General features: G+C 48.8%; 1 protein-coding gene across 1 annotated transcript in view; it reads right to left on the bottom strand.

The window, feature by feature from the left end:
- LOC119445132 (membrane-associated tyrosine- and threonine-specific cdc2-inhibitory kinase) overlaps positions 1-5,466 on the bottom strand; it is a 47,313-nt gene extending 41,847 nt beyond the window's left edge. The window contains exons 1-4 of the mRNA XM_049662909.1: positions 5,305-5,466; positions 3,769-3,895; positions 1,840-1,937; positions 1,383-1,667 (exon numbers count right to left, since the gene is read on the bottom strand). Of these exons, the coding sequence (XP_049518866.1) occupies positions 1,383-1,667; positions 1,840-1,937; positions 3,769-3,895; positions 5,305-5,466 (672 nt within the window). The remainder of the gene's footprint in view (positions 1-1,382; positions 1,668-1,839; positions 1,938-3,768; positions 3,896-5,304) is intronic.
- Between the last annotated feature and the right edge of the window lie 7,524 nt (positions 5,467-12,990).

Raw genomic sequence — 12,990 nt, 5'->3', positions numbered from 1 at the left:
GAACTGCGGCTGGCGGTCTGTAGTTCACGGACCGGGCCGACGGCGAGATTTGACTCTCGCACGGCACAGAGGAGTTCCCTACGGCACAGCGACGTGACCACTCGGCGACAAAGGAGTGGTCACGGCTACGTTCTGGCATCGCCGGCAGCTTCACCGCTGCTAATCACTCGCCACCGATATCGTCACTAGGCCTTTTTCAGTTCACTTCAAATATGTAGCAGACGGCGCTTCAGCACGAACCGCCGACGCTCCTAAGCAGCAATGTTTTGTTACCGTTGTTTCCGCTTTACTCTTCCCTCGCAATAATTTCACACGATGAAGAAAACATGCTGATATTTGCTGCGCCACCACCTGCGATGCGAGCATGGCCGAGCCGCGGTTCGCTGTCCGCCGTCGGTAGCCCATGCACTGCAGCTGAGCTTCACTTGTATCGGAACTCTCATTAGTGCTAAACGTTTCACCGTGGACATGGTTTTTAATAAAGTGAACGTTACGCATCACTTTACTCTAGCGGACATAATTTTGCCTGGAATAGAAGCTGCATAACCAATGTTCGTGTCGCCGGTCACGGCGACGCGCCAGTGCAGCATCGATGCGCTCTTTCTGTAGTTATTTCGGTGGTTTTGAGTAACGGTGGCTTTGAGAGTGATAAACACCACTAACAAATCTTTGGCTTAATAAAGTTCATGTTCAATAAAATTTTAATGCTATTCCCACTGCGCTTTTTTTTTTGCGGGAAAATTTTGTCGGGCCATCTTGAATTTTGGTGCCGTTCCGGGATAGCGGCCCCCCTAACTTTACCGGTAATTTCGACTTGCTCGAGGGGGGAGGGGGGGGGGCGGTTGCTCGGAATTTTACGATAAAGATAAAAATAGAGGAAAGGTAGGGATGTTAGCCAGAAAAAGATACCAGTAGCTACTCCACATGAGGGAAGGGAATAAAGGGTTTTAAAGCGACAGGAAGAAAGACAAGCAGGAAAATGGCGCACAGAATAGCAAGGCAGAGCTTTTGATATTATCAATAGAAGAATTGGTAGCCTACTATCGATATTGACAGCACTATCATTAATGTAAAACCACTTGACGCACACATTAATTAACAAAGCAACAAACTTGGCGACGTTCCCTGCTTCGAACATCGTGAACTGAACAGTACCAATAATTATCGAAAAATATTTTGGCCTGTCGACTGTGTTTTCTTTTTACACTATTGATAGTTTCAAAAAATTATTGATACTACTAACAGTCAGTTTACCAAAAGTTTTGCATCCCTGAAAATCCTGAAGCGGCACATGTCACTATCGCAGTATCTTACAAGCCCGTTGAATGCCAGAACTAGCGCTCTAGTGGATGTTGGTGCATACATTCGTTATGTGCTCATACCAGCAGTAGGTCGACAAGGAACTCCCAGACGAGCTGCTCGGACAGGTTGTGGTGCTTCTCGGTGTAGGTAGCCAGGCTGCACTCGCACAGCTCCGTCTGGATGTACAACCGGTAGTCCTCCTCCCAGGCTTTGATGAAGCGCACGCAGTGCGGGTGTGGCGGCAGCAGCTCGTGCTTGGCCACCTCCTGCAGCTGCCGCCAACGGTCGCGCTGGCCCCGAAACTCACGATTGGCTACCTTAACCGCATACCACCGGCCGTCATCCAGGCACCGCACCTTGTACACCTGGCGATATGCAGCGACGATTCTCGTCAGACATCTCGGGAAATAAATAAATGAAGAGCTGCGAATTGGGCTGTTGGTATGGCATTTTTTACACAGTAAGGGAACACATACACAGCTGTAACTTTTCAAGAATATTCAAAGTGTTAAGCAATGCAATAAAAGGTAAACCTACCACTCCAAAAGAGCCTTCCCCCAGTTTCTGGTCCACGTAGAAGCACTGGTGCAGGTAGGAGACAGGAGCATGTTCGTTGTAGTGTGAACTGTGAAACGCTATTAACAATTCTGCCGTCAAGTATAATTCCTGGCTTGCAAATGATAAGTGGACAGCCAAACAAAACACAAGTGCAGCTTCGTTCATGGCTTATCACTGTTCCCAAGCATGGCCATTCAAATACTGCTCAACGACTGCCCAACCACTCCCACATCATGGTCTTGCATTCTGGCATGTGACCGAGAGAAAGCCTTGTCATCTTGCAATGTGTCATGGCATTGTTTACCGAGCAGCCCGTACCTCACTGTAAAATTCATGTTTTTTGATATCTACACACAAAAAAGCAGACTAAAAAGTAATGGCTAGCTATAGAAGCTTTTTCTGCCAGCCAGGTTATGTACCACCAATCTATGCTACTATTTGGTGCTACCCCCTCACCTTCTGGTGTGGCACGGAATGAAAGTGCTGCCATATTATTTCAACTTCACTTTTTCAACTGTGAAAGGCCAAAGAGGGAAACCCCTGCTTCATGCAGGAATAGGAATTGATTTCAAGCCAATGAAGAAACCGGCTACATACAACAGAATAGCACTACTAGGCAAAGCAGTCAAAGATGCTCAAATTGAGCAAACGACGTTCCCTCACAATAGGGAAATGTGGAAGTTGTGCCCTGGTACATGTAAAAGTGACTGCAATAACGAGGCCATGAACAGATACAAGTTTTGTATTCAGTCATATCTAGCCCATATAATTTTACTCGTGAAAGCAAGATGTAGTTTGTGTTCCCGAAGGCTGTTGTGTGTCAATTGTGTGATATAAAATAAAAATAATACAAGCTAGAAAGACAGAGAAAGACACAAAGGTGTGCGATGAAATTTTGAAGGCAATGGGCCATCATTTACGAGTGTATGATAAATGGCCGCACATTATGTGCCACAGTAAAAGAGGTTTCAAGGTGCATAGTATCTGCGCCTTGCTAGTGCAAGATCACCAACATGCACCGGAAGCAGCGGTTGATGAGATAGCACACGTATATAAGCAGCACTGCATGGTAGAGCAATGTCAACTTTGCAAGTCCTGTCAGTCTCAAACCTTATGGGAAGAGCGTCTCGCACTTTTTTTCAAAAAAGAACAATGTGAAATGAAGCAGAAATCTAGTACAAGAAGAACAATTAAAGCTATTTATAGGTAAAATTACAGTCCAAGAATAATACTGGAATAAATAAAAATGCAACTTGGCCAGCTAGAGACCCACCTCAATTGATCCTGGCAGATGAACTTTTTCATAACTTGTAAAAAGAAACTGCACATTTTTGTTGGTATTGCTGGTTTCTATTATGCAACTGTACTTCAATATTTAACATTTCCTTTTTCGGCGTCTTTCATTGCATGATTAGCTTAGAGATGTCACAGGTCCACGTCAATCTACTTCTCATAGCTTTCTGTCAGCGGTCCCTCCCGTAGTTAGGTAAATAAAGGTCAACTACCATAGTTAAAAGAATGTTCCTCTGCTCGGCAGGCTGACAGCTGCATGCTTGCTGCAGCTGAAATTCGCAGCTAATGGTTGTCACGATGTGCAGTCTCATTTGAAAATAAATAATAAATTATGGGGTTGTACGTGCCAAAACCACCATCTGATTACGAGGCACGCTGTAGTGGGGGGCTGCAGAATAATTTGGACCACCTGGGGTTCTTTATCGTGTACCTAAATCTAAGTACATGGGTGTTTTCACCTTTCGCCCCCATTGAAATGCAACTGCCATTGCTGGGACTCGATCCCGTGACCTCGTGCTTAGCAGCCCAATCCCATAGCCACTAAGCAACCACGGCAGGTGCAGTCACATTTGCAACTATGCAAGTAACAGTGGGGAAAGGAGGCTCAAAGGATACAGCATTCAGAACCACTAAAGCTGACTGCTTGAGCATGCCGCGGTAGGTCTGAACGCCAACTGGTTCTACCCACGGATGGCACCACCCGCGGTGGCCGTGGCTGGCGTCTTCTCTGAGCTTGGCTATCCTGCAGAGAGATTTGGGAGAAGATATGACCAGGCAAACCAAGCACACTTTGCCTTGAAGAAGCATGGGACTGCTACTCTGCTGAAGACGAGATGCCACCTATAAGAAGTGATGTGCCAGAGGTGGTAGATGTACCCATGTATTGCTAACACCAAAGTAGAAACAACAATTCTACGTACAATCATAGTCCTTTAATAGCTTTTTCTGGTCACGAAACTCCCGCTTCAGTTTGATATAGAGTCGGCGCCTGCTGCTAGGGGCGCCATAGTAAAAGAAAGGCCACCTAGCCTAGCGGCCGCCGCAGGCGGCGGTATTTTTTCTACTCTGGTCACGTTGAGATCGAAAGCCCAGCTTTTTTTCGATTTTATTTAAATTCTATTTTTTCGTAGTAGTTACAGTATCCAAACTTCCAACATCTGAGAGTGTTTTCTAAGCGAAATCAAGGCGCGTACAAAAAGTAAACAATCTCAAAGTCAGCTGGCAGCTCCGTGTGTCAGCAGACGACGCGCATAGAATTCTTTTTACTAAAAAATCTGTCATTAGTCAGCCGAACCGGCTTCGATTAAAACCTTTTAAGTGACTTTTATGCGCTGTACAAAGAATAAGACATTAGCAGCGTGGCATTGCCAGTAAACAACAACCTGAGCTCAAGATCGTGTGCTGTCACCAAATTCCGATTGGACTCCAGCCATTCAGGCGATGGTGACAGATTCTAATCGCACATAACATAAAATGTTCTATGAGGTCAGAATTAATTTGGAACAGGTACATTGGCAGATCGTAGCCGTGAATGAAACGCTTGCTTGAAGGGAAATAGTCACTTTTCATGTATCGCAAGCTTTGCTAGTTTTCGTGCATATTATTCCAAATGTGTGACAAAGTTCTCAAACGCGATTTTCGTTGTGAATATACCCAATGAAAACCAAACGGATTATTATGCCCGATTGACTCAGCACTGCGCTTATTATTCTCTAACTCGCACAAGCAGAGTGCCAATAGCTGTTGCTATCAGCATGCGAAATCCATAGGCAAGCACTCAAACTAAGTGGTTATGCCAATAATTTGCCGTCTATAAATATCAACACACAGACAGTGCAATCATGGTTACAGGTGATAAATATTTTATTGTTTAAACCAGAACAAAGTTTTTATATGTGCTTATGTTCTCATGGAAGTATTAATAGGCACCGATGATGTTATTTGCAATATATAAATGAAACAAATCTTGTAAACAGAACAGGCTACTGAGAATCACACACACAGGCCGTCGAAAACACGAGGATAACGAGCAATGGCAGTAGGCCTGAGGCGCGGCTTGTCCCTCGGCAACGATATGGCCGTCACCGTTTATCGTGAAATTTTCCGTACAGAGATGGATGATGGTTCAAAGTACTTCGCACACACACGCACATGCTTGGACTCGAAGCTGAAATCATCCGTTTCTTGCTGTGGTATGGCTCGCTTCCAATTCTCGAAGTGCTCACGAATACTCAGCATGCGAAACAGCGATACCTTTTCGGCAGTGCCTTTGTAGCTGGAACAGCCCGCCGGCACACAACACCTGAACGGCATCATCAAGCGAACGTGCCGCTTCAATTGTAGAATGCCAGAATTCAGATCTTGCCTAAATATCAATCACAAATACAAAGTACGCATTCAAACTTTCAGCCCACGCTGACTGCACCTGATCACTCCGGGTTTAACATGGAGAAAGGTGGCCTCTCAGCTGTGGTGACGCCGCAGCACGGCGGCTTCATGCGACATATCAAGCTCTCCCATAGAGTAACAGCGGAGTTTCGTGACCAGAAAAGTGTTGAGGGACTATGGTACAATGCACACAAAGATGGGGCAAAAATAATGGGAGATGCATACAGCCTTGTGTGCCATTTTTTGTCTAGGAGATCAAATCGTTCAAGCTTTTAGCCGACCAAAAAAAAGGCCCACTTATGCGACCTTGCAGACTTGCAGCCCCATTTCCAGCAAAGATGTTTCACTTGAGCTAGTCTCATTGTTAACTTTAGTTACCCGAAATTAAAACGTTGCCTGCAATGCTTTTGGGAATATGATCTCGGTGGCGGTTACAGTTCTCCGAGGCCACAGTGGTAGAATAGGAGAGGTGGCCAAATGAGCGCCGCAAGCGCGTTGTTACACTTCTCGAGTTTCTATAGCGGTCGCCAGGGGGCGACAGGGGTTTTATGGGCTCAAAGACGCACATCGTAAGCTTTCGCTGTGCTGTAAAAGTTGGTCATTATCGCAATTCTTTGTGGCTTTAAAGCATTGTTTATGTTTTTATTATCTTGTAGAGGCTGTCTGCCGGCCTTAACCACAAAAATGAGGGCATCAGGCTCTATGGAGCTTAACATTTCTAACTGGCACAGTTAATCTCGACAACATTGACACAGAGCTCTGATAGCAAGGGACGCGCATGTAGTTTTCTGGAAGCGCGAAAATTCTTACCAGCGAGTGCACAGCCTATAAAAATATTTGGTTTTCATGTCATGGTGGGTAGCATTGGGCTTATGGGCATAGTTGATTTATGATCGCCTGGCTCTAACTAAATTTCACTGTTGCGGGGTCACCACTTGTTTAATTATTGTTCAGCTCCATTGAGGCGCCGTTCAGGTGCCTGCGCCAGTAGCGTCAGGTGGCGAGTGCGAACATGCAGGCACCTACGAAATGCTGGACACAGCAAACGACGGAAGTAGACAGACCGCCGCGCCTTCGTATTCGCGGCCGACCTTGGTTGGCCACTCTGAGCAACAACGAACAGGAACAGCACGAAACATGCAGTAAGTGAAGCTGCGGTGACCATTGTAGACGCGGCGCAGTGGACTTCACTTGGGGTGCACACTGCAGACAGATCGCGCAAATTGAAGGGATATCACGGTGTTGCAGAAAGCGTCGATGAACTGATTTTTATATCAGCCGGTCCACCCAGTGATTTAATATTTCAGTGATGTGCATTGAAACTGCTGACTTCTCGACCCATTTTTCATTAATACTAATATTGTGAGACGTTGACCGATGCGATGCCTTTATTTCCGAGCAGTCGCCCGAGTTAGAGACGAAGCACCGCACGAGACAAAAAATGATGATGAGTCGTATGTACAGATGACGATGATGATATGCACAAATAGCGCTCACACAAGATCATGAGTCGTTTGTACAGATGACGACGACGATATGCGCAAAATGCGCTCACACTAACTTCCCCCCCTTCAGGAAAGCGGTCAGCAAGACCGCAAGCTAGAAAGGGTAGGTACGGCGAATGTAGGGTTTCAGGCGAGATACATGAACGATTTCCGTAGTGCGGCGGCGGCGGTCAGTAGCTGAGGTGACAGGAGTGACGCGGTAGTTAACGGCCGAAGTTCGTTCCAAAACGGTGTAGGGGCCGAGATATCTGTGGAGAAATTTTTCACAGAGCCCCGGTACGCGAACAGGTGTCCACAAAAGAACTTCGTCGCCTGGGCGGAACGAAGCAACGCGACGCGTCGCATCATAGCGAATTTTCCTTTTGTCCTGAATGGTAGCGGTGTTGGCGCGCGCAAGTTCACGGCACCGGGAGATGCGAGCGGCAAATTCTTCAGGAACAGATGCGGATGGAGCAGCAGGTGCTGAAAGGAGTGTAGTGTCCAAGACGAAAGACGGCGCATGACCGTACACAAGGAAGAAGGGACTGTAATTGGTTGTACGTTGGACAGCAGTATTATACGCAAACGTCACAAAAGGTAGGATGGTGTTCCAGTTGGTGTGATCGGGTCGAACATACATTGACATCATGTCAGACAAAGTTCGATGAAAACGCTCCGTAAGACCATTTGTTTGCGGATGGTACGATGATGTGGTCTTATGGATGGTGCCCGAGGCCTGGAAGACTTCACGTAGGACATGCGATAGGAACGTCTTGCCACGGTCACTCAGGAGGACACGCGGTGCGCTGTGGCGCAAAACGATACTGTGCACGAAAAACTCGGCGACTTCGGAGGCAGTACCAGAGCGAAGAGCAGCTGTCTCAGCGTACCGCGTTAGATGATCCACTGCGGTAACGATCCAGCGGTGACCAGCAGGCGTGAGTGGGAGGAGCCCGTACAAGTCTATGCCCACAATTTCGAAGGGGGTGGACGGGCATGGTAGAAGCTGCAGAGGACCGGCTGGAAGGGATGTCGAGCGTTTTCTGTGCTGGCATGACGCGCAGGATCCAACGTATTTGGCGACAGAGGTGGAAAGGCCCGGCCAGAAACAACGCGTTTTGATGCGGTCGTAGGTCTTATGAAAGCCCAAGTGGCCAGCCGTCGCGTCGTCGTGAAATTCTTCTAATACTTGGAGTCGAAGTGAGCGCAGTATGACTGGTACCCATCGGTTACCGGAAGGATGGTAGATTGATCGAAATAACGCTCCACCTTGAAGCTTAAAACGCAAAAGTTGTCGTCTTAAGCGACTGTTGGGGGGTCGTGCCAAGCCAGTAAGTCGGTCGATCAGCGTACGGCAGTATGGGTCAGTACGTTGGAGTGAGACGAGGTCAGTAGACGGGAGAAAGTCAACTGAGGCAACCGACTGTCCCGGGCTACTACTGGGCGTGTGCTGAGACGTGTGGCTAGATGGTGACGTGCATACCGAAGGTGAAGCATGGGCGTTTGGGGACAGCGGGCAGCGTGACAAAGCGTCGGCATCTTGATGTTGTTTGCCGGACCTATACGTGACAGTGAATTCATATTCCTGTAAGCGCAGTACCCAACGGCCAAGGCGTCCAGACAAGTTTTTCAGGGACGACAACCAACAGAGAGCATGAAGGTCGGTCACAACTGTGAAATGGCGGCCGTAGAGATAGGGACGAAATTTTTGTATTGACCACACGATGGCGAGGCATTCCTGTTCTATAATCGTGTAGTTGCGCTCAGCAGGAGAAAGAGCACGACTTGCATAAGCCACGACTTGCTCTTCGGACTTCTGATTCCGCTGCAGCAGGACAGCGCCAATTCCATGCCCACTGGCATCAGTGTGTAGAATAGTCGGGCCCGTTGCATCGAAATGACGGAGCACGGGCCCTGACGTGAGAACTCGTTTGAGGGTCTGGAAGGCGGCTTCACAGTCGTTCGACCACACAAAGGACGCGCGCGAAGTCAGAATTTGTGCAGAGGAGCGGCGATGGTGGCGAAGTCACGGACAAAGCGGCGAAAGTAGGACGCCAGTCCTAGAAAGCTGCGGAGTTCTTTAAGTGCGGTTGGTGGCGGGAATTGCAGTACTGCAGCGATTTTATCGGGATCAGGGTGGATGCCATGCTTACTGACGACGTGGTCCAATACTTTAATGCTTCGGCTTGCAAAGCGACACTTTTTAGTATTGAGTTGGAGACCAGCTTTTGCTAGACACGCGAGAACTTGCTCTAGACGTTGTAGGTGCTGGGAGAAACTCGACGAAAAGATGACAATGTCGTCCAAGTAACAAAGGCAGGTCTTCCATTTTAAGCCACGGAGTACTGTATCTATCATACGTTCAAACGTAGCTGGTGCATTGCACAGTCCAAAAGGCATCATGTTAAATTCGAAAAGACCATCAGGTGTAGCAAACGCAGTCTTTTCTTTATCTGGCTCATGCATGGGAATCTGCCAATATCCGGAGCGCAAGTCGAGGCTCGAGAAATACTCGGCACCTTGTAAGGTATCCAAAGCATCGTCAATACGAGGCATTGGATAAACATCCTTATGGGTAATTTTGTTTAGTGCCCTATAATCGATGCAAAAGCGTACAGAACCATCCTTTTTTTAACAAGCACACTAGGAGAAGACCAAGGGCTTGCTGAAGGCCTTATAATGTTGCGTGTCAGCATGTCGTTCACTTGTTCTTCTATAACTTTTCGCTCCGAAGGTGACACACGGTACGGGCGACGGCGAATGATGCGAGAGCCGTCTGTTTCAATTCGATGAGTAGTTACAGTGGTCTGACCCAGGCCTCGCGAAGAAACGTCAAAACAAGCTTCATGCTTCATTAAAATGGTGAGGAGTGCATTGGTCTGGGCCGGATTGAGATCTACACTCAAGGTGGCCTTAATAGCACTAGTGTGGCCTTTTGCGGGCGTACAATGCACGGAAGATGTGGCAGGCGAAACACTGACGACACATACCGGCGCAGCGTCGGCGAGTTTGGTGACAGTAGACCCTTTCGGCAGTAGTATTGGCTCAGGAGTCGTATTAAAGGCTGTGAGGCTGGCATAGCCACACGAGAACCGGACCAAGCAAGAAGCGATCGCGAGTCCTCGAGAAATGCAACGCTGAGAAGGTAGAACCACTGCGTCTCCGTCGACAATGTCTGTTGACCCAACGGTAAGAATACGTTCTTCATCTGGTGGGATAAGAAAATCCGCTGCTGCAATAAGGTTGGGACACGGGGAATCGAAAACTGGATAAGTCTCGGTGTCGCTGATGTGAATCCTTGAGTCGCCGCACGAAATTAGTGCAGAAGCAGCGGACAGGAAGTCCCATCCTAATATAATCTGATGAGCGCACGTCGAAAGCACCGCAAGTTGCACATGATGACGAATACCGTCCATCAGAACGCGAGCTGTGCACTGTCCGGTAGGAAAGATGGGAACGTCATTGGCACCACATAGGACCGGACCAACATACGGCGTTTGCACTTTTCGCAGACGAAAGCACAGTTCACGATGTATAACAGAAATAGCGGCTCCAGTATCTACAAGGGCGTCGACGGAAACACCTTCCACACAAACCGAGAGCAAATTGGTGGGGCGAGCAGGAGGAATTGGGAGAGTCTGACACGATGCAGTTTCTCCTCCAAAAACTGCAGCCTCTAGTTTTCTGAACGGGTGTCCACAACATGGGAAGAAGCACGCAAGGGAGATGAGGAATGGCGGTAAGGTGAAGGAGAGTGACGCCGGGGCGAGCGGGATGCTCGAGCCATGTCCTGGGAAGGTGAAGGAGAGCGACCAGAGGAGGTTGTGTACGGTCCGGGAACGTAGGAATCTGGCCCTGGTGTCCTGTCTCGCTCAAAGTTGGCGTAGCCTCGCCTTTCACCTGGGTGACACCAGGGAACGTAGTAATCAAACCTAGGTGCGCTGCCTCGCTCAAAGGTAGCATAGCCTCGCCTTTCATCCTGCTGACGCCGACGGCAGTAGCGAGAAATGTGGCCGCGAATACCGCAGCAGAAACAAACCGGGCGCGACGACCTCCACGGAGAGTAGTACGGCTATGCAGGAGTATTCGCTGCCAGCGAAGCTAGGGGGTCACGGTAAGCTTTGGCAGGTGGAGACTGAACGGTCGAGGGAGGCCGGGAGGCAATTTCGGCATAACTTGGCGGATGAAATGGTCCAGTAGACTTTTCCATTGGGGCGTTTGTCATCGACGCCAGTTCGTCCTTGATAATGTCACGCAGTCCAGTAGGAGCGGGGCGAACGGTCGCAAGCGTCGTAGGTCCATAAAGGTGTCCGTGAAGTTCCTCCCTGATGAGAGTGCATATCAGGGCTCGCAACTCAGCATCACCGTTGAGACGAGGGTCGCAAGAGGCGCGTGGCAGGCGAATAGACTGCAGTGTGTCTAGACGTTGGCATGCTGTGATAATATCACCAACACAGGTTGGGCTCTGCATGACGAGAGCATTAAAGGCGACTGTGTTGATGCCCTTCAGTATGTGGCGAACGCGGTCAGCTTCCGCCATGTCACTCTGTGCACGGCGGCAGAGAGCGAGGACGTCCTCAATGTAGGATGTATAGGACTCGTTCTGGTCTTGTACGCGCGTTGCCAGCCTCTGTTTTGCGATTTCGGAGCGTCCAGACGACATGCCGAATATCTGGCGAAATTGCTGGGTGAATGATGGCCAGTCCGAAAAGTCACTTTCGTGGTTAAAAAACCACGTCTTCGCAACTTCGGTTAGGTAAAAGGAGACATACCGCAATTTGTGCGTGTCGTCCCAATGGTTGGCGTCGCTGGCTCTGTTGTAGTGATCGAGCCAATCGTCCACGTCATCGCCGCGGAGGCCGGCAAAGACGGGAGGATAGCGGTGTGTGGTGTTCACCGTCCAGGTAGGCCCAGCTGGCTGAGCAGAGGTGGTAGCAGCACTGGTGGATGGGTTGGTTTCTGCCATCACCCTGGTAGGCGAGAGCAAACGACGACCGGGCCGGAGCTCCAGGGGAATCGGGAAAGTAAGAGGACGTGGGAATCGAAGCACCTCCACCACTTGTGAGACGTTGACCGATGCGATGCCTTTATTTCCGAGCAGTCGCCCGAGTCAGAGATGAAGCACCACACGAGACAAAAGATGATGATGAGTCGTATGTACAGATGATGACGACGATATGCACACATAGCGCTCACACAAGATGATGAGTCGTTTGTACAGATGACGACGACGATATGCACAAAATGCGCTCACAATATGAACAATATATATATAACGGCGTACAGATCGTGCGCATGGAAGCAGAGGAAGTTGAAGAATAAAGGCCGTGTTCGGGCGACCATACTTGTCGCCATCCACAACCTCTTGTTCACATCACACAAGTCGACAGGATGAAGAGCTGGCAGCCAACTCATCAGCTGCCCATCAACATGGAAGTATTCCACACCACGCTGTGAAACCTCAGCACACAGATGCACCATCGAAACTGACCAGCATCATGACCGCATCGCCGCAAGCCCTGGACATACACAAGTACACCGGATCAGCAGAAGATGGGCCCATGGAAGATTGGTTCCGCCTCTTCGAGCTCCACGCATCCGATGCATCATGGTCAAAACAGGATATGGTTGCCAATTTCAATGAATACGTCACCAGTGAGGCATTTCGCTTCTACCTCATGCACATCTTTGAAAATAACGAATAATGGCAGACAATCAAAGAAGAGATCGGTGAGTCGATTTAAAGTATATGTCGCAGATCCCTCCGTTATCCACCAGCTGGACACATTTCAATCAGGTCGCCGCTGTTACATACAGACTCAACGTAGCTATCATCAGGGGCGAACAAGGCCTCGTATGAGGAAATTGTGGATGAGTTTCTCATGTAGTGATCCTCCCGAAAAGATGACGCAGAAACGCACACCTAGCATGATGATGACTACCACAGAGCCATCTTCACCATCTA

Source organism: Dermacentor silvarum, chromosome 1 (genome assembly GCF_013339745.2).
Source record: "Dermacentor silvarum isolate Dsil-2018 chromosome 1, BIME_Dsil_1.4, whole genome shotgun sequence".
NCBI classification, from domain to species: Eukaryota; Metazoa; Arthropoda; class Arachnida; order Ixodida; family Ixodidae; genus Dermacentor; species Dermacentor silvarum.
This window is presented reverse-complemented; position numbering and strand designations above follow the sequence as displayed.